The 26,164-nt window shown below is 39.8% G+C and overlaps 2 protein-coding genes across 5 annotated transcripts in view; both read right to left on the bottom strand.

Annotated features, from left to right (window-relative positions):
• Window positions 1–3,236: 3,236 nt before the first annotated feature.
• Window positions 3,237–12,982, bottom strand: fbxl22.S (F-box and leucine-rich repeat protein 22 S homeolog). 2 transcript variants are annotated; one of them, XM_018254482.2, is made up of 3 exons: window positions 11,200–12,982; window positions 7,006–7,396; window positions 3,237–4,440 (listed from the first exon to the last, which is right to left on the bottom strand). In XM_018254482.2, the coding sequence occupies exons 2-3, from the start codon at window positions 7,338–7,340 to the stop codon at window positions 4,095–4,097; spliced, it is 681 nt and encodes a 226-aa protein (XP_018109971.1). In that variant the 5' UTR covers window positions 7,341–7,396; window positions 11,200–12,982; the 3' UTR covers window positions 3,237–4,094. The 2 variants fall into 2 exon arrangements, with proteins under 2 accessions (XP_018109971.1, NP_001090359.1); NM_001096890.1 differs by having other exon boundaries at window positions 7,006–7,391; window positions 11,200–11,267.
• Window positions 12,983–13,467: 485 nt separating this feature from the next.
• usp3.S (ubiquitin specific peptidase 3 S homeolog) overlaps window positions 13,468–26,164 on the bottom strand; it is a 28,059-nt gene continuing 15,362 nt past the window's right edge. For all 3 annotated transcript variants that reach the window (XM_018255616.2, XM_018255617.2, XM_018255618.2), the window contains 2 exons: window positions 25,504–25,571; window positions 13,468–15,335 (listed from right to left, as the gene is read on the bottom strand). In XM_018255616.2, the coding sequence (XP_018111105.1) occupies window positions 15,170–15,335; window positions 25,504–25,571 (234 nt within the window). In that variant the 3' untranslated portion in view covers window positions 13,468–15,169. The remainder of the gene's footprint in view (window positions 15,336–25,503; window positions 25,572–26,164) is intronic.

Genomic DNA, 26,164 nt, shown 5'->3' with positions numbered 1-26,164 from the left:
TTCTTTGATCAGATTGATTGTGGATGCAAATCTAACGTACCAGATAACACCACCCTGCAGTCCTCTAGTTAACCAGTTCAGGTGCTTTCAGAAATACACAAGTAATTAAAATTCCATTTTTATTTCACTCATTTTAAAAAAGCAGACCACGCTGCCAACTACACACCACACAACACTGAAAATCCATTTCAGGGAAGCTGGACCATGTCCATAAAATACACACACTTAAAAACATAGAATGGACGTATGGGGATACTCCAGCAAAAGTAATGCATCAACCTCAGACTTCCAAAGTGAAGTACCAATAGGTCCAAATGACTGCCAGCCAAATTTAAATAAAAGAGTTCAAAGTCGCCTATTTTCAGCCATTCTTGTGGCTCTGAGATTGCTATAAACCCCTCACCTCCCTTCCGTAATTTTCCCAAGAACACTACCTGGCTACGTAGGGAGCGTGTAGGGGCTGGTCCCCTAACGTCCACCTATGCCTCCCGACGCGTTTCACCGGTTACCCGGCTTCTTCAGGGGCATAAGTGAGTTGCGCGTGTCCAAGTCTGGTTTAAATAGGGTTCCGGTTTCTTTACTCGGCTGGATGCGTCTCCGTTTCCGCGTACGTCACCAAGTGACGTTGAATCTCCGCCCACCGCATGAGTCAGCGCGGCTCCACATGAAATACGCATGCGCGGCGCTACATACAGATTAGCGTCGCTTCTATGCCAACTGCGCATGCGTTCAGACTTCTCTTTATGTGAAATCAAGTGAAATCAAGCTGGGATGCTACAGATGCGGACATTGTCTAGCATGCCCTTTTATATGCAAAAGCACCAAGGTCATTGGCAGACTTGATAATAATGAATATACCTTGAAACAATTTATGAACTGTAAGACCATGGGGGTCATATACATAATGGAATGTGTATGTGGTAAAAAATACGTTGGAAAGACAAAAAGAGAATTTAGGAGACGCATATTAGAACATGTGGGCGATGTACGTAACAAAAGAAACACATCGGTTGCTAACCACGTTAACTTATACCACAATGGAGATCAGGCAGCAATGAAATTCACTGCTGTAGAACATATTAAGTCCACCACCAGAGTTGGAGACTTGGATAACAAACTTCTTCAACGCGAAGCGGAATGGATCTATTGGTTGAATACCAAGGCACCGTCAGGCCTAAATGAGGGCTTCACATTTAGCCCCTTTCTATGACACTTCCTAATTCTTATTTTCAAAAAAATACCTTTTTCCCCAAAAAATGTTTCTTAAAAATTTGAAGAGTATTTTTAGATAAAAGTAATGCTGCTCTGACAAAAGAAAAATGGCATTTCTTTCCTTCTATTGTGTACACATAGACTTTGTTCCAAATAATAGCAGTGTTCAAAATAATAATAACTTGTTCCAAATAATAGCAGTGTGGAGTTCAATTAGTGAGATAATTAATTCTATGAAAAAACAGGTGTCAATTACGGCCCTTATTTAAAGAAGGAAGGAGCAAATGTTGTGCATGCTGGTTATAGTGCATTTCTCTCTGAAAATCAGTAAAATGGGTCATTCTAGACATTGTTCAGACAGATAGTATTTTGAATATTTTGATTAAAAAGTTGATTGGAGAGGTGAAAACATATAAAGAAGTGCATAAAATGATAGGCTGCTCAGCTAAAATGATCTCAAATGCTTTAAAATGGCAACCAAAACCTGAAAGACATGGAAGAAAACAGAAAACTACCATTGGAATGGATAGAAGACTAGCCAAAATGGCAAAGACTCAGCCAATGATCAGCTCCAGGAAGATCAGAGATGGTCTAAAGTTACCTGTGAGTATTGTTACAATTAGAAGACGACTATGTGAAGCCAAACTATCGGCAAGAAGTCCCATTGTTGAAAAAATTATGTGCTGAATTACAATTTGCCAAATAACATATTGACTGGCCTAAACAGAAATGGTGAAACATTTTGTGGACTGATGAATGTAAAATCCAGGATTATCACATACCAAGGATCATGGATTAGTTTCAATAAACAAAATACATGAAGAAGTCATGTTGCTCTTTTCCTTGAAATTGATCTTGCAACAAGACAACGACCCCAAACACACCAGTAAATGAGTAACATCTAGGTTCCAGACCAACAAGATTGACGTTATGGAGTGGCCAGCACAATCCCTGGACATTAATCCAATAGAAAACTTGTGGGGTGACATCAAAAATGCTGTTTCTGAGGAAAAAACAAGAAATACAGAAGAATTGTGGAATGTAACTGGTGCCAGAAGTTGGTGGACTCCATGTAACACAGATCTGCAGCAGTTCTCAGAAACACTGGTTATACAACTAAATGTTAGTTCAGTGATTCAAAGGAAAGCAAAATCTTGAAACATGTTTCAGTTTATACAGTGAATGTTTCAGTTTGCAGAGAAGAATGGAGACTGTAACAGCCTAATATACCATGTTCTTCACTTTCTGTAAAGGAATAACACAAATTTGATACATTTCTTTGTTTTGATTTGGAATAAAATGTGCAGTGTTCCAAATACATTAGTGTGTATGGAAATAAAAGCTGTTATAAGGATTTAGAGCTTTATTCACTGGTTTAAACACACTGCTATTATTCTGAACACAACTGTATCTCAGGCAGCTTAAATTCATTTAGGTCATTATCAATTAGAACACTTTTCAGTTCATCAGGTCAGGATATAACTATAGAGGTATTTGCACAATAGTTCATGGGAGATTTTAAAGTCTTAAATCATTCCAATAGAGGAAAATAAAATTCTTCATATGCGTGAACTACAGTGGGTCATACAAACCTCAAACTCGCTATTTTAACCCCATTTCACTGATTTGTTTAATTATGTCCCATATATAAACAGCACAGGATTATTGGGCATTTCAAGGGATGACCATTGTCCCTTCACCTTCCCTATCTTAAGCGCTTGTTCTCCCCAGTATGTGATAGCTTTCACCAGTCTGCACTGGGACTTAGTATCTCACTGTGCTGCTCTCCAACTGTGTCTGTCTCCTGTTTGATGAGTCCATACAGTAAGCAATGGAGAGCTAAAATGTCCATTACCATGTAAAAATAATGTTAGATACACTATGTATTAGCATCAGAAGTCTAATCAGTCTCAGTGTGTAACCCCACATGTTTATTATGTGCTGTTCCCTTACTAGAACACTGCGCCTGGTATACTAAGGCTATGGCACATCAGGAGATTGGTGCATGAGAAATACACAATCACTGGCTTTAAAACGTTTATTAGAAGTAGAAAAAAATACAAAATGTGGACAAATATCAAACAGATAAAATAAGCAGAGCTGGAAGGCTGCAGTATGGAAGTTGCTAAAGATACAGAGAGGATCCAATACCAGGACAGGCTGTTAGACCACTGGATCCAACCTTTGCTCAAATTAGCCATGAGGCATTGTGCAACATTGTGTCCCAGTAGGACATAAACAAACTGTAGGAAGTCTGTGCAGACACAATACATTCATAACTAGAAATGCAGCATCCCCTCAAGCAAAATATACTGCAATGCAAAACCAGTGCTCTTCCCTTCCTTCGGCATGTACATTACAAGCACTTACCAAAAAAGTGGAATATGTGGTGGTACTTTTTTTGTGTATTTCTAGGAGCAGAGTCATTAGTGAATGGTAATGGCAGTAGAGTCCTGTGGATCTGATCAGGTCTAGTGACCAGTTTGTATTGCTGGAAAAATGCAAGACTGACAGATATGCACTTGTCAGGAGCCGGCACATAGCAGCCATTCCTATCCACTTGTAAAATAGCAAATAGCTGCAGGTGTCTGAGCTATGAAGTGGACTGTACTTTGAGTCAAGTGCAATCTGCATTAGGCCGTGTTGTATAGAAATATCTTTAGTCAGTGTCTTCATTCTCACGCCATAGAAGAATCAGCATAGCTGTAAACTACACTGGCGCCATTCCTAGCATCATGTAATTCATTAACTGTCTCTCTTGCCTTTCCTACATCTCCTGCAAAAAGTCCGACTGTTTCTCACACCTCTATCAGTCTAAACGAACTCCCAGTCCTCCATTATTCATTGCTTGCCAATCACTTCCCAAGTTACACTGACTTGTCTCATCTTAGTATCAGCTTCCTGACTGTCGTTTGAAACAAAATCTTCTCCTCTGGGATTCTGTCAGCGACCATACCTGCGCTTCTGTCTGCCTGTAGAGCCAGCCCTGGGCAAAACTGCTGCAGAAAATAAAGGCCCTTGTGGGTTATATTCCGGCAGAAATTGACATGGAGAGTCTCCAAGTGACAAGCAAGTACAGGGATCATAGCCAGCATCTTGTCTGTCACCCCAGAGCAGTTCTCTAACTTTAGAATGTGAAGGTTGGAACAGCACGTAAGGATCTCAATAAGAATATCGTCCTGCACGTGGGCACAGCCAGACAGTGTCAGTGATTGCAGATTTGGGCACCTAAAACAGAGACAGTAACAATGTTTAGTTAGTGCTCCAGTCAATCCTACATGACAACAGTTTGCAAAATCCACAATGAAATACCTCTGCAGAATATGTATATACTGTAGTATAGATGCTGATTAATTATCAAGTCATTTAGGTTTCAGTTATACAGGTATGGGACCTGTTAACCAGAATGCTCGGGATCTGGGGTTTTCTGGACAATGGATCTTTCTGTAATTTGGATCTTCATACCTTAAGTCTACTACTAAATCATGTAAATATTAAATAAACCCAATAGGCTGGGTTTGCTTCCAATAAGGATTAATGATATCTTAGTTAGGATCATGTACAAGCTTCTGTTTTATTATTACAGAGAAAAAGGAAAACCTTGATAAAAATTTGGATAAAATGGAGAGACGGCCATTCCTTTATTTTGGAGCTTTTCTTATTCTGGGTTGCCGAATGACAAGTCCCATACCTGTATGTGAATCTAAATTAGTGCAGATTAAGAAATGCAGTCTGGGTACAAAGAACCTCCAGCTGTACTGCACATAAGACATGTATAGGTCTCTAGAATGTCAGGCACACTGCTGCCATGCATAGACCTGGGATGTTTTATTTTAAAGATATGTTTATTAAAAGGAAACAGGAAAACGTTTTTTCCATCAGTTAATTGTGCTGCTCCAACAGAAATCTGCACTAAAACATATTTTTTTAAAGGGAAAACTGATTTCTGATAACTGATGTTATATCTAATTTTGTAATTTGGCATGGGGCAAGACATGGTGTCCATTTCCCAGTTGCCCCAAACCATGTGACTTGTGTTATGATAAACTTAAGTCAGTCTTTACTGTTACACTGCAAGTTGGAGTAATTTCACCCCCTCCTCCCGCCCCCCCGGCAGCCCATCAGCAGCCTACATCAACAGAACAATTGGTAGCTAACCAGATAGCCGCTACCTGACACCTCTGCTGAAGGATTTGTATGCATTGCTAAAGGTGCTCCCTATATAGCTATGCTCATGTATACTTCTAGGTGAAGCTAGGGCAGGCCCGGATTTGTGGGCAGGCCACTTAGGGCAGCAAAATGCTAGGGGTGGCATGCCTCCTGCTGGCCACAACTGAACCCGCCCGCCACCTCATCTCAACCCAGCCTCCCAGTGTCGGCAATTGGGAGAATTGAGAAGTAGGTGAGCAGGTCAGGGGGTGAGCTGGTGGCGGTGGGGGGTAAGAGCAGTAGGGGCAGGGAGGTGTGCAGCCTAGGGGTGCACATTTTAGAAATCCAGCCCTGGGCTAGGGAGCACGACTTAGAAAAGGGGAAAAACAATAGCGGTCTAAAAGCAGTTTCATCCGGAAAGGGCCGGCTCCCTCTCAAAGCTCAGAATAAAACACAAAGAACTGAGATGGCTGCATCCAATTCCACACCAATATTACAGCTTAATAAAATGCATTTGTTGGTTCAAGAATAAAATGTTAAGTGGTAGAGTGAATTATTTGCAATTTAATTTAGAAAATAAAACGAAACATAAAAATGACAGAATACCTTTAGGTTTCAAATAAACAAGCATATTCAATATAGCAAAACTTCAATCAAAACCTCACTCTCTTCTCAAAATTGTAACAAAGTATATACAAAGGATAATTAAAATAACATATAAAGTGAATGGTACCAGATTTGTATGGCAGAGAAAATAGTTTAATAGGAATGTATTAGATCCTTTTATTTATCCTGCAATAAATTCAGATATATTCTTCATGAAGGGTTTTCTACTGTTGTGATCACTAATTCTATAAGACTAATTTAGTAATTCTTCAGCTTCTGGTTCCTAAAATCAAATGTGGTTTTGCATTTAAATACCTCTGCTTGCTGCCGATAGTCCCCCCTCCCAGTCATGGTTTAGGTGCAGAGATATTTGGAAACCACATATGGTTTTAGGAAACAAAATACTCGAGTCCAGAGGCTTGAACATTAATCGGCCCCATGTCTAATTGCTTCTTATCCCTGTGATGTATCTACTGGAAGTGAAGTTATACAAAGCTAAAACTCAGCATCATGAATTGATATGGGAAGTTACCTTTGTATTTCATGCACATTGGAAAGTCACAAATGGCACCTTGTAAAAAGTAGTGTCTCAGGCATAATGAATTACACTTTTCTACACTAGAACTATAATAAGCCCCCTGCTAAGCCAGTTTTAAGAATGCCTCAGGGATTGTTAAGGGAAATATAACCCTGAAAACAAATGAAGATTACATTGCTCAGAGCACACTTGTAAGCATTTTTAATTCAGAGTTTTGATAACGGCAGTATAATGAATTTTATAGAACTGCACCACCTGCTGGTCATTTTGGATAACTGCCTACTGTCACTAATTCAATTCATAGGGGGATAAAAAGAAGGTCTGGCTATTGCTCTGCTTTGAAATGACCAGATAAATGTTACCCTGCTCACTGACTTCATTTTCTAAGTAGGGCAACATCTCATGAAGCTTTTCATTCCAAAATGTCCAGCGCTGTTGTTTCAAAATCAGTATTTTATAAACTTTTCCCCTGACAGTAGCCTGTAGAGACTGGCACTCACCTTTCACTGACTGTCAGGAGGAAGTCGCTGACTATGTTCTGATGCTGGCTGCACATGGATTTCTGGAGGGCAGTTTTGCACCAGTCCTCAATGTTACAAATTTTCACACGACTGGAATACCAGCAAATAGACAAGGATCTCAGAGCTGCCCCCAGGATAAAATTCTTCTTGTTAAGTTCTGCTGGGCAGGTGAAATTGAGAACTGACCACAAAGATGGCTCCTGGTAAATGTCCATAAAGCTGTGGCAGGTCTGTGCCAAACATCTGCGGCTGTCCTTGTCCAGGAAGGAGAAGAGATGCAGGAGACACTCGCGGTTCATCTGAGTGATGTGCATGTTTGAATTCTGCTCATTCCACAAAATCCATACACTTCCTCATGGGATTCTCTGCTCTGGGACAGGGAAAACAATAGAAAGTGCAGCCCCATTAATGTAAATCAAAATAAATTCTAGGCTATATCATATACTGGAACATTTAAATGTGGGGGAGTGTCTGAAAAAACACAATTGTGCATATAAATGAATTCTGCATGTTGCCCATAGACCTAGAATCAGATTTCTGAAACAATATGTGTAATTAGATCTTTGCGCCAGAGCGAACCTTTGTTTTGCAGCCCTGGTGGGACCCCAATGCTCCAGTCAGACCCTGAGTGCAGATGGAGCCAGTTGAAATAGGGCTAAATGTCAGAGGTTATATAGTGGATAACAGATAAACTCTGTGCATTATAATGGTGTTTTACAGAGCTAATGTGCTATGTAAACTGAGCCTTTTCTGGTTACCCCCATGGCTACACGGCAGCTTGTTTATATAAACTATAGTAGAGTTTCTAAAGCAAACACACTAGTGCGGGGCAGCAATATATCATATTTTAATTACTTTAAAACAATTTTCTTTTTTTGGTGTTACTGTTCCTTTTACTGCCAGCCCAGGAAAGGGGGCAGCTGCTTCAGAGTTCTCTGCACAAAGTTAAACTTTGGGTAAAGTGTAAATCTGTCTCTGCACCCTGAATTTTTCTTTTCCCACGGTCAGAGACTTATGACCTTGATGTGAGGTGTTAAAGGGGGAGGAGTATATATTTTTGTATAATGAAAGAAAATATAATTCTAAGCATCTTCACAAGGCACAATTGTCGGTGGTTTGACAGTAAATATAAATGCGGGTGCTACTAAATTCAGTCATTGGATGGCTATGTCTGTTCCCTGTACTCTCCTAGTTGTGACTCCAGAAACAATGCAGCAGAAGTCAGCAGATTGACAGACCAGTTGTTTCAAGAGTCAGAAACACATGTGAGTGCAGAGATCTCAATGGGATACACAAACGTTGCTTTTGTTTGCAGTTGCATTTACAAATAACTGTTAAAGCCATACAGAATGGTTGACTGAATGTCTATGGGAAGCTGCTCAGAATGAGAGGAGCAATAGCACCAGCAGAATATCTGAACTCTGGGTGTGTGGGAGAAGAAACAAATAAAAGTGGTTTAAAATTACACTCTTTTGTCTTAGGACAACCCCATTAAATAACTGCCAATGTCAACCCTGACTGTCAGACTGGGACACCAGGGGCCCTCCCAAAAATCATAGAGCAGGGGCTCACTCTCAGTACTATTATTCCTTCTCTCCTCAGTCAACCTCTTTACTCTCCTAGTCTTTTATATCTACTTACTTTAAGTTATTCTTTCTTTATAAAGCCTCTTTTTTCCCCATAAAGAAATAGGGAATGGCTGTGAAACGGTTAGAAGAATGAGGGCCCACTGGGAGTTTTCCTGGTATCCCGATGGGCCAGTCCGACACTAAACCCTCATATATTAGAGGGTCCATTGTAACAAGAGACCCCAAAAGAGTGACTACAAAATATTTTCTGCTTACACCTAAAATGTCAAAAGTATATATACTTCCACCTCCTTTAAATCCAAATATATCACGTTAAAACAATCTGACAGATAAGTGGGGTTTAGAGACTCCTGATAAGTTTGGTTTGTTGTGGGACCAGGACATTGAACAAAAAGTTGCAGAGAGATGTTACCACTTTGCTGTAGAGCAAGGTGTTGAGCACTGCAAAGCTAACCCTTGTGGGCTAGAAGATTCTTACTACATTCTTATGATATACTGGTACCTTGCTTTTATACAGCTACGACCAGAAGCCTCATGTCAAGGTTCAGTCTGTGTTGCAGGGCTGCTTCCTCTGTGGCCACATATGTAAAGATCCACTTGTTTGGAGAGGCTGCCAAACAAGTGGATTTTCACCAATATCTCCACCTTAAGATCAGCAATATTGGGCTGATCCTTCTATAATGTAGGCCATCAGGACACAGGCTGCATCGACATACAGATGTGCTATTTGATCCAATGGGAAACTCAAACCTGCCTGATCAATATCTGACTGATTTTGGTTGGGTAGGCTGGTCAGGTGACACCACACACAGGCCAATTAGCTGCAGTCTCGGTACAAAAGCTTTTATCAACCTCTGTGCGCCCAGCTTTAAGTGAACACAGTGATCCAACAGCACTCTTGCATTTTCCCATTGTAAGGTGATGGATTTTGGGACTTTAAGTCCCTCCACTTTCCAGAGAATCTATGCACAAGCCACAATGGAAAGCAGAGGGACTTCAAATCCCAGAATCCATCACTTCACAATAGAACAAGGTGAGGGAAGGGTTGTATGATTAGGGATGTTGGGAAATGGATCACTTTATAGACTTTCCTGTGCAGTCAGGGATGTCTGATTGAAAGTTATCTGGAAGTCAAATAGAGTTTGTGCATCTTTTCTACATAAACCTACCTGAATGCGGGTGTTATTTTCCTTTTAAACATGGAAATTACATTTAAGTGTAAACACTTATTGACCCCACCCCCCCAAAAAAATACATAATAGTAACTCATTTGCTTGTACAGATTTATAACCTTATATTCATTAATGAGCCAGACAAGCAGTGAATACAGCTTGTACTAACTGGGCTCTTGTAGTTATTGGGAAGGCCAACAATAGTTTGGTACATGACACAGAGCAGGTTCCATGCTCTGTAACCAGAAGGTAAATCTCCCCCTGCACTCACTCCTCAAGGCAATTCTCTGTTGTGGATATTAAGGTTGAGATAAAGGAGTAAAGTAGAGGCAAAAATCACACCGTTCCCAATTGGGGATTAATGTTAGTGTAAAACTGTTACATTCTAGTATAATATGACTATGTGTGCAACACTTTTGAATGCCAAATAAAAGTGGAATAAGAGAGTTTGGATGTAATCTGCATAAATGCTCACTAAGAAGCCTTGGACTAATCCCAGTCAATGGAGTGTGGGGTTTACACACAAATCTCTGAGCAGCAGATCCTGCACAACATTAACTGTATAACACTATGGGGTAAATTTACTAAACGGTGAAAATTCACCAGTGATAGTTTTGCAGCCATCGCACCACTTCACCAGGCGAAAATTCGCTCAGGCAGCACTAATTTACTAAGATGCAAAGTTGCATCCAGGGAGCCGAATGCTGGTGAATTTTCTCTAGCGTTACTTCGGCAACGCGAGCAAATCCTAGAGCAACTTCGTTAGAGGTCTTTGTTCAGGCTAATTTGCATACGGCGGGAAATTTAAAGTTTAATGGACGTATATTTTGTAGCAAATACATTACATTACACAACCCCAGGGAACCTTAATAAAGCAAATAGAGTTGTTATAATGCCCTACACATGAGCCCACTGTATAGTTAATGTTCCATATGTTAGAAAATGTATGGGGGAATCCGGATACCCAAAAAAAATTTTAAGGACTTTTGTAGGTTATCACTCTGAAAAAAGAAGACACCAGTGTTTTTTGGACTCAGAACCTTTTTCCACTATGAAATATGATGTAAGTAACAAAGATTGAGGAAGATCTATGCACTTCGCATCTTAAGTGAATTTGCAGAGTAACGTCCATTCTCCAGAGCGAAATTTCACCTGGCAATAGAGTGTGAATGAGCGCTAGCGTCTGTCTCTTTCGCTAGCGAAGTTATGCCTGCGCCCATTATTAAATCGTGAAGTGCCTAAAAACGGTAACGATGGTGAATCTTCGCAAGCGTTAGTCACTTCGCCCTTTAGTAAATCTGCCCCATGTTGTGAACTTGCCATTCACTCAATGCTGCTGATTTGAATGCATCATGGTCAGTCCCTTTGTGCAGTCATTATTTGTCTATGAAAGGAAGAAAGAATAGACTTACCGGTTGGAGGGAATGCTCAGCTCCTGTGCCAAGGGAGTGTGCAAGCAACTGTGCAAGTGAGGAGAGTGTGCAAGCAGTTGTAGGTAGGAGGGTAGTGAAGCTCCTGTACATATAAGGCAGGGTGCTGGGGTCAGAGAGCAGCTGCCATGTCTAGTTATTTATAGACGGATTTATCAGGCCCTCTGAGCCCTGTCACAGTAGCACAAGTGCTTAGCCATTAAGGAAGACAACGCTAAGTCTATTAACTACAGTTGTAATTCACTGGGAATTTGGGCGACCTCATTTAGCTGAGCGGTTATGAATTCCCTTAGTATTAAAGGCACATCTTTACATGTAACTTAGTTTGTAGTATCAGTGGGCTCTGGAGTTGTGTATGAGGGTCTGTAGCAAAACATCAACAGCTGAACGAACAAATGCTGTGGGGCGTCAGACACCTGTTCCACCCCCAAACAACTGCCATCACCAATCAACTCATTCACTGGGAGGGACAAAGAGATCTTTCTCCATCTCCTGCAGTGTTCATGCAACTACAGAACCCTTAGCATCAAAGAATGAGGTCTTCTATGTGATAAATAACTGCAGTGTAACCATGCCAACCTAGGAAAAACCATTGAGCGGGTGATACATTATACAATGGTGTTGTAACATTTATAATAGTCAAATACAAATATAAAAACAAAACAATGCTATAATAGCTCTTTAATAGGAACTCTGTCCAGTTCATTGACATCATAACACAGGGAAGCAGCCCTAACCTTCTGGGTACCAAACCATATGGTGCCTTCCCCCTGAAACCTGCAGCACCTCCTTCTGGACTAGAGGGGAAAGTTAGACAGTCCAGTATTGGAATTTTAAAGCCACTTCCCAACAGCACCAAATGGATTTCATCCTTATTTTTTTTTAACCGTCTAGCAAAGGACTGTCCAGCTAGAAGTTGTGAGCTACAATGCTTGCCTTCGACATTCTCCATAGAAATACAAAAAAGCCGGTTATGTTTGGCAGTCAAGTATGTTGAACTTTTTTGTCTAAATGAAACCTCACTGCAAACTGAAAGCGTAACTGCCTCATAGAGGGGAAACCCCTTTCTAAAGGCAGTTAACTGGTTCCTTACTTTACTATTTGATTTGATGTAAATACTCTGGGTTGTCCAGTTATTTGTATGAGATTTTTTTTTTATCAAAGTAGAACGCTCAATTTCCCCTGTTCATAAATATGAATATACATGAGATACAATTGAAGAGAGAGCTATAGTGGACTGTAGTGAGCTCTGCTTTACTCTTTAAATACATGATGGAAGTGGCAGGCTTCACATACCAGTGCTGCTTTATCAGGAGCATCACACTATTAAATAAAACAAAATCATTTTCAGTACAATGATATACAAACGCAATGCTGAAGAAATCAAAGGTACACCAGATTGCAAATTAATTTATATAACTAACATGGAACAATAAAACTCAAAACACGCATCAAAGTCTCATAACAACTGCTAATATGAGCTGATAAGCTGAAATGTCCTTTTTGGCAGGGGTAGGGGTGGGACAAATTGGGAGCAATAATCCTGGGAATTAACATTTTACCTTTATTTTACTATCTGCTTACTATTCATGCTGCTGTCCCTCAAATAAGGTTTTGCAACCGGTTTCTCTGAAGCTTGAGGACTTAAAGGAACAGTTCAGTATAAAAATGAAAACTGTGTAAATAGATAGGCTGTGCAAAATAAAAAATGTTTCCAATATAGTTAGTCAAAAATGTAATGTATAAAGGCTGGAGTGACTGGATGTCTAACATAACATAACAGAACACTACTTCCTGCTTTTCAGCTCTCTAATTCTGAGTTAGTCAGCGACTTGAAGGGCCGTGAGTTTGCAATTCAGCTCAGAAGCAACAGTTATGACCCCTGTGGCCCCCGCTCAAGTCTCTGATTGGTTACGGCTTGGTCACCAGGGTAACCAGTCAGTGGAAACCAAGAGAGCTGAAAAGCAGGAAGTAGTGTTCTGTTCTGTTCTATTATACATCCAGTCACTCCAGCCTTTATACATTACATTTTTGGCTAACTAACTATATTAGAAACATTTTTTATTTTGCACAGCCTATCTATTTACCCAGTTTTTAATTTTATACTGAACAATTCCTTTAAAATTGCCAGTAGCACACAAGCTGGTGCAGTCAGTGAGATGCTGGGAGTTAATCTGTGGTATAAATGTCAATGACATTTGCAGAAAGCAGTGCACAGGCTCAGGATCTAACAAATCTCTAATCAGTGACATCAAGCCTCCTTTTCCCTCTCTTTATAGACTAATAGACTTTAACTTAGTTGGAGCTGACTCTTTCAAGCTACAGAGTTTTGAGGTAACTGGTCACATCTATCTGGACAAAAAAAAATGGGAGTGGAACAGACAGGCAAACCATGGAACTGGGAGCTCCCATGAAGAAATACATTGCTTTTGCTTTGTTAATCTGTGTGTCTCTCTGCCTATAATAAGGTGCCTAGTGTCAGGGTACAAAAGTAATGCTAATAGTCAGTATTGTGAATGTCATAATGTAATGGATTGTATCTCACTGGCAGTGTCAGCTAACATATCAGGTAATCAGACACATTTGCTTGAGTAGGTAAAGGTTAATAAGTTAAACAAGCAGCACAGCAACAAGAACATCAAAAACAAAAGGGCAAGTGACTGAAGCAGGTACTAAAAGAAAGAAGATTTACAGCATCACACACACACTTTGCATCTGCTGAGGTTTTTCTGACTGAGGAGATGCTCAGCATATACAGCTGCACATTGGAACTGCAGTTTGCAAAGGGGCAGCATACAATAAAATCGAGAAGAGATTAGGCACAGAACTGGTACCTTCAATGCACTCACTATGTCTATCACTGCCAGACTCGGTCATTCACACACAAAGAAGAATGCAGATTTTTTGATCCAAGCATTTGGAAAGTCAATTGTGCAATACACTGCTTCTTTAAATAGCCAGCAGAACATAAATGCCTGTAAAAACAATTGTCAGGGCCCCTTAATGCCTGGAATGAACATATCAGCTGTGCTGCTCTCACCCAAGAACAAGTCTCTCAGCTTCAAGTCTGTTTTGGCTCTGCAGTCCATGACCTGCATTTTCTGGTTTACTATATGGCTATACTGACAAGCAGTTATGGGGTACAAATAGCCCTGTCGGTTTCATTTATCAACCAAAAGTGAAATGGAATGTAAGGCAATATTCCTGATATAGTCCATACTTCTTGATAGAGGCAGAATTCTTTACAAACGGAATTAAAGTCTGTTATGCATTTCTCCATGTTATAGCAGCAATGTAGATACCCAGAGTCCTGATGAAGATACTCCATTTCAAAACCAAATGGGGTGGGAAGACCCCAAAACACCGCATTGAAAACAAGTCATTTTTTTTTTTAAGAGGTACCGATGTTTAAAAATACTTCAAATTCAAAAATGACTGAGAAAACACATACACTATATACGTGTGATAGCAACCGTGAAGTACTAATGTTTATATGTGGGAGTGCAATCATTAGGGAAATAAATACATACCTACCCTTATCATACACCTTAAAGTTAATGTCATGGCTGGCAGAATTTTACTAGCAGAAACATGTCCCATGTCACCGACAGTTGGCATTAAACTCAATGACAGGCATGAAGGGTGGTTTTGAAAATGTCTCCACCATTGGATGATGTATGGACACAAGCTATACAACTGCTATAGAAGTGACGTGTATGCTGACACGAATACATGTAGGAAACCTACACAAACTGTATTGATACTTTACTTGGTGAGGACAATTATTCCCTGTATTCACAGACAGTAGATTACTATAATGTAGAATAGAAATTGTATCTGATGAGATGTAAAAAAAGTGCACAAAAAATGTTGAATCAAGTATTAGCCAAGAAGTTGGAAAGCACCCTGGTGGGGCAGAGAGGGAGAAGTCTATGATTGTGGCAAGAGGTATTTATAGTTTCTCAGTTGTGGCAGAAACCTGACGCTCCATGTAAAAAAGAATATAGGCTTTTGCTTTTGACACGGTTTCTTCTTCTGTGAGTGTCACTGTGCTGTCATTGAAATGGAACCAGCGTCCTTCATGGGTAGCATAGGCAGTGTAGTGACCAGACCCAACACTGAAATGGAACAGAGAGATACACTGAGAATAAATGTATTCGACAAAATAGCCAGGAATAGAATAATGAAGCAATGAGAATGAGAATGAATAATAAGTTTATATATTCGTAAAATGATTACATTTTCCATCTAAACCTTCTTCTTCAACCGTAAAAGTAACTAATTATAGGAGATATAAAAATACAGTGCAAATGTGAATAAAAATACAGTGCAAATGTGAAGAATAATCTTTATCTTTGAAGAGAAACTCTACCTTAGGTCTAAGCATAGTCTAGCTCCCACTTATTTTTCCATTACAGGTATGGGACCTATTATCCAGGTTTTCCGGATCTTTCCGTAATTTAGATCTTCAAACCTTAAGTCTGCAACCAATCATCCAGCACTTTAGCAGTAGGTACTTACTTTTCAAGGGGTGCACATAGAACAATGTGTTCACCTTCACATCCTGTTATATGACATCCATAGAGAATGCAGCACTCCCTGCTGCAATTCTCTATGGATTTCATACCTTAAGTCAGGGGTCAGCAACCTTTACTATCAAAAGAGCCAATTTGCCCCCTCTTCCACTAAAGAAAAATAGTCTGGAGTCGCAAAACACAGCTTATAAACTTTTAAAAGTTTTAACCTTTTTTTTTATTTTAACTGTTACAACAACAGAATTGCAGTGTGTATGTGTAGGCCTACTTTGAAATAAATTAAACTAAATTAATAGCCCTATTAAATGCTAGTGTTCTCATCTTTTTAATGTGACTTCTGTTTCTGAAGCTCCATGCTGATCTTCCTTCTCTTGTCTTGAGTGTGTGACCACGGTAAGGACAATGATGAATCATCTTGCTGTGGCTCGGTTTGCCTTTCACTCCTGGGATGTCTATACAGCCCTCGCACCTGCTGGCCACTTCCTGAGCGACCACGATAAGCTAGCCGTTAGCTTACAGCAGTCACACATTCAAGAAGCTGCCAGCAAGTGCGAGGGCTATATAGACAACGTGACAGGCAAAGCCGCAAGACAGAGCCGCAGCAAGCAGAATGGAGAGCCGCATGAGGCTCCGGAGCCGCGGGTTGCCTACCCCTGCCTTAAGTCTACCAGAAAATCATGTAAAAATTAAATAAACCCAGTAGGCTGGTTCTGCTTCCAATAAGGACTAATTATATCTTAGTCTGGATCATGTACAAGGTACTGTTTTATTATTAAAGAGAAAAAGGAAGTCATTTAAAAAAAATTGTATTTGATTATAATGTAATCTATGGGAAGCAGGCTTTCCATAATTTGGAGCTTTCTGGATAACGGGTTTCCAGATAATATTTACCCACACTGATATGGGACTTATCCTCCAAATGCGATTAAACAATATTAGATAGCCAGGACCATGCAATTTAAATTAAAAAGCGATATTTATTAACACCATGCCAAAATTACTAAAACCATTTAAAATAAGCAGCGCTGCTTGGGGGGTGGGGTTCCCATTCCTCCTAAATATGTATTAATAAACAGTCCAATGTAGTATGAGAGGCTGCGTGCACGCTTTGAATCCGAGCCTCCACTGAGTATCAATTGTAACCCGCTTCTAGTCAAAAGCGCCCATCCATACGAGGACCGTGGTTAAACTTTCATATGCTGAGGAGAGCAATAGATCATCACAACAGATGAAATGAAACACCAATGAAGTGCTTAGTTCGATGGAGAAAAGGAGATTAGTCCAGTTCAAGTTGTGGATAACAAGTGTAGAGCGGCATGTGAGGCGGAACCGGTGTGGGGTTAACACATTGGTGCCCAAAATAGTACAGTTCTGAATAACAAAGACGTGGGCTCTAGAGAAGGGGATATCCCCTAAATACATCCGGTGGACATTTGGATTCCAATGGTGTGGTGGTATAACAATTACTATGTAGTTGTATGTGTCCCACCGCTCTGCAGCGATTGCTGCACCGAATAAGAAAATTACTGACCGTAGCAGATCACCTCCCACACCGGTTTGTGCAACAGTCCATACTCACATCCGTCTTCCGATATCATTTGTACCTCTGGTGCGCATCATCCCCACCGGGAAGGAGAGCAGAAGAATTCCCCTGGCAGCGCTGTACCTCGACAGCTGTTTCGCCGCTACCCGCGGCTTTGTCAAGAGGCCGACAGACCGGAAATGACATCCTTTTAAGGGTAACGTCACATGACTTCAATATTCGTGATTGCCACACTGTTGCGTGAAATCCTACAATGTCACTGATATCCAGATAATGACATTATTGCAGTAAGTTGCAGTCTAGAGACATCCTTTCCACAAAAGATGAATAGATGGAAAAATTATAGATGATTCAATGCAACCTTATTTGTATCGATAATTATATGGCCAGTCATTATATTTATGTACCCCTAAGGCATGGTGATAAAGTACAATTAAAAGATTAATTGACACATAGGCCCTGGACCTATACAGTACACTCAATTATAGATATAGATATATATATAAGTTTAAATCTCAAAGGGTCGCAGAAAATTAGTTAGTTCAATAGCATATAAGCAAATAAAATAAATAAAGAAAGAAAGAAGCAAGAAAAGTAAAGGATATTGATACATACACCACATTATTCCAATCCAAAACAAAATTATAGACAAACAAAATTATAAACAAAAATTGATACATGGATTATGGTCAATAAACTTGCCAATGTGGGCAACCAACTATTCTGCCCATATAGTAAGTAATTAAGTATCCTATTCCGTCATTTATTTACAAAGGCCTGGAAGTTTAAGTGGCCATTGAGACCAAATTCGGATTTATAGGCATTGAGTCTAAAAATCCATGTTGTTTCCAACTGTAATAATTTGTTGTCCAAATCACCCCCCCTGATATCCCCATGTATGCGGTCAATGCCCTGGAAATAGGAGCCTGCATAATGTCCATTATGCATGCAAACAATGTGTTTGGCAATTGCTGATAGCAAATTACAATTTCTGATATCACGCATATGCTCATATATGCGTCTCCTAAAGGGTCTTTTTGTTTTGCCCACATATTTGCTGCCACAGTGGCAAGTGAACAAATAAATAACATGTGTGGTCGTGCAGCACGTATAATGGTACATATCATAGTTTACTCTCCCATTTCCAAAACTAGTAGACACTGATATATTGGCACTGTTCACAGGCCCCACATTTATAGCTGCCCAATGTTTTGCAGCATGTCAATCTGGATTGTGGTTGAAAATGACTACGAGTAAGTGAGTCGCCAATACTCGTGTTCCTCCTGTAACTAAACTGAGGATAGGGGGACACCAATTTGCCCACAACGGGGTCCTTTGCTAGTATGTTCCAATGTTTGTGTATTGAGGAACGAATTTCATTATCATTGGTGTTATAGGTCAGTACCAATCGTGTTACTTCCTGTGTTTTGGGGGGGGGATATTTGGGTGTTGGGGTTCCGACGTTTATAAAGTAAGTCGTCCCTGTTAAGGGACAGAGCATATTGATAAGCCCTGCGAAGGCAACGTGTTTTATAGCCCCGTAATTTGAATCTCTGATAGAGGGAGTAGGCCTCTCGTTTAAAGTCCTCATCTGTCGAACATATTCGCCTCAATCTTATGTATTGACCCTTAGGGATACCCTCAATGCATCTATAGGGGTGCATTGATTGGGCATGTAGAAGGCTATTGCCAGCTGTTTTCTTACGATAAAGATTGGTGGATACGTAACCATCCTGACCTACTTTTATTTCCGTATCCAAAAATTCCAATCTGGTACTATGGTAATTTAAAGTTAAAGTTAGGTTAAATCTGTTGACATTGAGTTTCGCTACGAAGTCCTGTAGTAGTTTCTCTGGGCCCTGCCATATTAGCATGATGTCATCGATATATCTGTGCCAACGTAGCACATGAGGTAAGTATATCTCATATTCCTCAGCCATGAAGACGTAATGCTCCCATTCGCCTAAAAATAAATTGGCGTAGCTGGGGGCACATTTAGCGCCCATAGCCACGCCTTGGCGTTGTAAGTAGTAAATGCCGTTAAAAAGAAAAACGTTATGGTGCAAAACGAAGTCTAGTGCTTTCAAAATAAACCTATGTTGGTCAGAAATTGGTTTATGACTGCGTTCAAAGATCGATTGTATAGCATCAAGACCCAGGGAGTGTGGTATACTCATATATAAAGCCTCTACAACCAACCCCACTAGAATACAGTCCGGCTCCAAAATTAAACCATTGATTTCCCTCAATAGATGAGTGGTATCTAGTATGAATGAGTCTAATTGTGACACCAAAGGTTGTAACACCATATCGATGTATCCACTAATTGGTTCAGTGAGTGATCCACAACCAGATACAATGGGTCTTCCCGGCGGTTCACTGAGGGACTTGTGAACCTTCGGCAAGGCATAAAAAGTGGGAGTTCGTGGATGTGGGACTTTAAGATATTCGAGTGTGTGTTGGTCAATTATACCATCCCGATACGCTTGATCGATCAGGTCAAATAGTTGGTCTCTATGTTCTTGTACATGTGGTAAAAGAATAGGCTTGTACCATTGTTTATTGTTCAAAATTTTGGTACACATAGTGGTATATTGGGAGGAGTCCATAATTACAATGTTGGAACCCTTGTCTGAGGGCTTTATCACAATGTTGGAATTGCCCTTCAACTCCTTGAGGGCCTGGATTTCTTCCTTGGTAAGATTTGGTTTTTTTATATTTTTAGTCAATTGTAAGATGTCCTCCGTAACCCTACGTACAAAAGTGTCAATAGCACCATTTTCTGAAACGTTAGGGTAACGGCAGGATCTTTTCTTACATGAAGGTAGTTTGATTTGGTCGGAGGAATTTTCAGACCATAAATCCTCAATATCTTGCAATAATAAATGCTCTTCCTCCATTCTGGGGTCATCCCATAGCTCCATAAGAATTTTAAGCGTTTTGAAATCATTCAAATTAAACTGACTGAAGTCAGCAGTGGTCTGTCTATTTTTAGTCCATTGTAATTTTAGGAGTAATTTACGTGCAAATAAGTGAACATCCTTAACTAAGGAAAAGTGATCTAGTGACTTAGAAGGTACAAAAGAAAGTCCCTTTTGTAAAAGACCTGTGACCGTGGGTGTGAAGAGAGTGCTAGATAGATTGATTATTTGTAGGTCATTCTGGGGTGATGGTAAAGCAACATTACCTGTGACATTCACAGGTTGAGTGACTGTAAAAAACTAGTGCCTGCTGGTGATGGTGTGTCTTGAGACAAGTTGAACAGGAATGGCGCTTGGACGCTTTTCTCCTGGACAACTTGTGACGTGACATTTTCCTTGTGAAATACCGTGTTAAACTTACGTTTTTTACGATCCATGTGCTTACGTGTGAGTGAAAAAGTGTCAGACCCACTTGTTTCGCTCTCTGAATTTGTGTCCCGATCCGAATTTACTTTGATATTTTTGTTCTGGTGCCTCCCTTGAAAACCCTTTGTGCTCCCATTTCGGTCAAATGTATTTTGAAAATTACGTCTTTTCTTATTCCATTGATAAATTCAGAGAGCGAAACAAGTGGGTCTGACACTTTTTCACTCACACGTAAGCACATGGATCGTAAAAAACGTAAGTTTAACACGGTATTTCACAAGGAAAATGTCACGTCACAAGTTGTCCAGGAGAAAAGCGTCCAAGCGCCATTCCTGTTCAACTTGTCTCAAGACACACCATCACCAGCAGGCACTAGTTTTTTACAGTCACTCAACCTGTGAATGTCACAGGTAATGTTGCTTTACCATCACCCCAGAATGACCTACAAATAATCAATCTATCTAGCACTCTCTTCACACCCACGGTCACAGGTCTTTTACAAAAGGGACTTTCTTTTGTACCTTCTAAGTCACTAGATCACTTTTCCTTAGTTAAGGATGTTCACTTATTTGCACGTAAATTACTCCTAAAATTACAATGGACTAAAAATAGACAGACCACTGCTGACTTCAGTCAGTTTAATTTGAATGATTTCAAAACGCTTAAAATTCTTATGGAGCTATGGGATGACCCCAGAATGGAGGAAGAGCATTTATTATTGCAAGATATTGAGGATTTATGGTCTGAAAATTCCTCCGACCAAATCAAACTACCTTCATGTAAGAAAAGATCCTGCCGTTACCCTAACGTTTCAGAAAATGGTGCTATTGACACTTTTGTACGTAGGGTTACGGAGGACATCTTACAATTGACTAAAAATATAAAAAAACCAAATCTTACCAAGGAAGAAATCCAGGCCCTCAAGGAGTTGAAGGGCAATTCCAACATTGTGATAAAGCCCTCAGACAAGGGTTCCAACATTGTAATTATGGACTCCTCCCAATATACCACTATGTGTACCAAAATTTTGAACAATAAACAATGGTACAAGCCTATTCTTTTACCACATGTACAAGAACATAGAGACCAACTATTTGACCTGATCGATCAAGCGTATCGGGATGGTATAATTGACCAACACACACTCGAATATCTTAAAGTCCCACATCCACGAACTCCCACTTTTTATGCCCTGCCGAAGGTTCACAAGTCCCTCAGTGAACCGCCGGGAAGACCCATTGTATCTGGTTGTGGATCACTCACTGAACCAATTAGTGGATACATCGATATGGTGTTACAACCTTTGGTGTCACAATTAGACTCATTCATACTAGATACCACTCATCTATTGAGGGAAATCAATGGTTTAATTTTGGAGCCGGACTGTATTCTAGTGGGGTTGGATGTAGAGGCTTTATATATGAGTATACCACACTCCCTGGGTCTTGATGCTATACAATCGATCTTTGAACGCAGTCATAAACCAATTTCTGACCAACATAGGTTTATTTTGAAAGCACTAGACTTCGTTTTGCACCATAACGTTTTTCTTTTTAACGGCATTTACTACTTACAACGCCAAGGCGTGGCTATGGGCGCTAAATGTGCCCCCAGCTACGCCAATTTATTTTTAGGCGAATGGGAGCATTACGTCTTCATGGCTGAGGAATATGAGATATACTTACCTCATGTGCTACGTTGGCACAGATATATCGATGACATCATGCTAATATGGCAGGGCCCAGAGAAACTACTACAGGACTTCGTAGCGAAACTCAATGTCAACAGATTTAACCTAACTTTAACTTTAAATTACCATAGTACCAGATTGGAATTTTTGGATACGGAAATAAAAGTAGGTCAGGATGGTTACGTATCCACCAATCTTTATCGTAAGAAAACAGCTGGCAATAGCCTTCTACATGCCCAATCAATGCACCCCTATAGATGCATTGAGGGTATCCCTAAGGGTCAATACATAAGATTGAGGCGAATATGTTCGACAGATGAGGACTTTAAACGAGAGGCCTACTCCCTCTATCAGAGATTCAAATTACGGGGCTATAAAACACGTTGCCTTCGCAGGGCTTATCAATATGCTCTGTCCCTTAACAGGGACGACTTACTTTATAAACGTCGGAACCCCAACACCCAAATATCCCCCCCCAAAACACAGGAAGTAACACGATTGGTACTGACCTATAACACCAATGATAATGAAATTCGTTCCTCAATACACAAACATTGGAACATACTAGCAAAGGACCCCGTTGTGGGCAAATTGGTGTCCCCCTATCCTCAGTTTAGTTACAGGAGGAACACGAGTATTGGCGACTCACTTACTCGTAGTCATTTTCAACCACAATCCAGATTGACATGCTGCAAAACATTGGGCAGCTATAAATGTGGGGCCTGTGAACAGTGCCAATATATCAAAGTGTCTACTAGTTTTGGAAATGGGAGAGTAAACTATGATATGTACCATTATACGTGCTGCACGACCACACGTTATTTATTTGTTCACTTGCCATTGTGGCAGCAAATATGTGGGCAAAACAAAAAGACCCTTTAGGAGACGCATATATGAGCATATGCGTGATATCAGGAATTGTAATTTGCTATCAGCAATTGCCAAACACATTGTTTGCATGCATAATGGACATTATGCAGGCTCCTATTTCCAGGGCATTGACCGCATACATGGGGATATCAGGGGGGGTGATTTGGACAACAAATTATTACAGTTGGAAACAACATGGATTTTTAGACTCAATGCCTATAAATCCGAATTTGGTCTCAATGGCCACTTAAACTTCCAGGCCTTTGTAAATAAATGACGGAATAGGATACTTAATTACTTACTATATGGGCAGAATAGTTGGTTGCCCACATTGGCAAGTTTATTGACCATAATCCATGTATCAATTTTTGTTTATAATTTTGTTTGTCTATAATTTTGTTTTGGATTGGAATAATGTGGTGTATGTTTCAATATCCTTTTCTTTTCTTGCTTCTTTCTTTCTTTTTTTCTTTATTTATTTTATTTGCTTATATGCTATTGAACTAACTAATTTTCTGCGACCCTTTGAGATTTAAACTTATATATATATCTATATCTATAATTGAGTGTACTGTATAGGTCCAGGGCCTATGTGTCAATTAATCTTTTAATTGTACTTTATCACCATGCCTTAGGGGTACATAAATATAATGACTGGCCATATAATTATCGATACAAATAAGGTTGCATTGAATCATCTATAATTTTTCCATCTATTCATCTTTTGTGGAAAGGATGTCTCTAGACTGCAACTTACTGCAATAATGTCATTATCTGGATATCAGTGACATTGTAGGATTTCACGCAACAGTGTGGCAATCACGAATATTGAAGTCATGTGACGTTACCCTTAAAAGGATGTCATTTCCGGTCTGTCGGCCTCTTGACAAAGCCGCGGGTAGCGGCGAAACAGCTGTCGAGGTACAGCGCTGCCAGGGGAATTCTTCTGCTCTCCTTCCCGGTGGGGATGATGCGCACCAGAGGTACAAATGATATCGGAAGACGGATGTGAGTATGGACTGTTGCACAAACCGGTGTGGGAGGTGATCTGCTACGGTCAGTAATTTTCTTATTCGGTGCAGCAATCGCTGCAGAGCGGTGGGACACATACAACTACATAGTAATTGTTATACCACCACACCATTGGAATCCAAATGTCCACCGGATGTATTTAGGGGATATCCCCTTCTCTAGAGCCCACGTCTTTGTTATTCAGAACTGTACTATTTTGGGCACCAATGTGTTAACCCCACACCGGTTCCGCCTCACATGCCGCTCTACACTTGTTATCCACAACTTGAACTGGACTAATCTCCTTTTCTCCATCGAACTAAGCACTTCATTGGTGTTTCATTTCATCTGTTGTGATGATCTATTGCTCTCCTCAGCATATGAAAGTTTAACCACGGTCCTCGTATGGATGGGCGCTTTTGACTAGATACTCAGTGGAGGCTCGGATTCAAAGCGTGCACGCAGCCTCTCATACTACATTGGACTGTTTATTAATACATATTTAGGAGGAATGGGAACCCCACCCCCCAAGCAGCGCTGCTTATTTTAAATGGTTTTAGTAATTTTGGCATGGTGTTAATAAATATCGCTTTTTAATTTAAATTGCATGGTCCTGGCTATCTAATATTGTTTAATCGCATTTGGAGGATAAGTCCCATATCAGTGTGGGTAAATATGTCAATATAAATTAAATGTGGACACCTCCTTTATGCGGGCCGTTATTTGGCCATTACCAATTGTAGGTACCTTGCTTGGGCTATATGGATATTTGGGTTTCCAGATAACATACCTGTACTATAGAGTAGCTGTACAAACATTCATATACGTATAAAGTAGCATATTAGCTATGAGATGAAAAACCTGTCACAGGAACCTGACTTTAAGCTTACCTTGAGACGCTATACTGACTTTTTACTTTTATAAACCTGAGATGAAGTGAATGTGGAAGGGGGAATCTCTCTAAACAATAACCGTATCATCCAATGGTACTAAACACACACAGTGACAATGACTTGCTCTGACTCATAAAACAATGTTGCAAAAGTCAATTCTCCTCCAGGTCAGTTACATTGTTTTGAGAGTAAGAACCAGTAGTTCAGACAATACAAACAGACTCCCCACACCAAATTCACTTTATTGGCTTTGAAACGATTTTCAAAGATTTGTGAAACAGTGTCCAGTTTTTCTACATATTCCCTTATATGAGGTTTATTTGTGTAGAATCCAACATTAAAGCTACAGATAGAGGTCCAGGAGGATTTAAGCTTAGTCAAAAAGCCGCTGACTTACCCTGAACCATGATGAACGACTACAGCTTCAAGATCATAAAGACAGCTTTCTGGACCAATATTTTCTGGCTGTATTTGTGTGGGAAACAAGCATGTTATTTAATTAGTATTAACACATTTTTTTTTAAATATCCAACATCCTCCACAGTACTGTTATACAAAAAAAAAATAAAAAAATATGATATATCTATCAATATATCACTTTGATAAAGGCTAGAGCGCTAACTGAAATGTTAGTTGTTTCTTATTTTCTTTATAAGACCTGTAAGTGCAAGCCTCTGTCATGCATAAAAAAAAATATATATATATATATATATATATATATATATATATATATATATATATATATATATATATATATATATATATATATATATATATATATATATATATTATATATATATTTTTTTTTTTTTTATATTTATTTATTTTATTTTTTAAAAGATAAATGAACACTAAAATGCATTCATAAGCTTGCACATTTGCTGTAAACTGGAGCTCCTGAATATTAAAAACCAAAATCCTAAGGGTGGTGGCACATGGGGAGATTAGTCGCCAAGCAATAAATATTGGCTACTGCAGGCAACTTATTATCTCCCTGAAATTATTTCCCACTGGCAAGAATGTGAATCGCCGGTGGGATGGCATGCTCATCGTTTTAT

Source organism: Xenopus laevis, chromosome 3S (assembly GCF_017654675.1).
Source record: "Xenopus laevis strain J_2021 chromosome 3S, Xenopus_laevis_v10.1, whole genome shotgun sequence".
Taxonomy (NCBI): Eukaryota; Metazoa; Chordata; class Amphibia; order Anura; family Pipidae; genus Xenopus; species Xenopus laevis.
The sequence above is the reverse complement of the archived record's forward strand: the minus strand, read 5'-3'. Positions and strand labels throughout refer to the sequence as shown.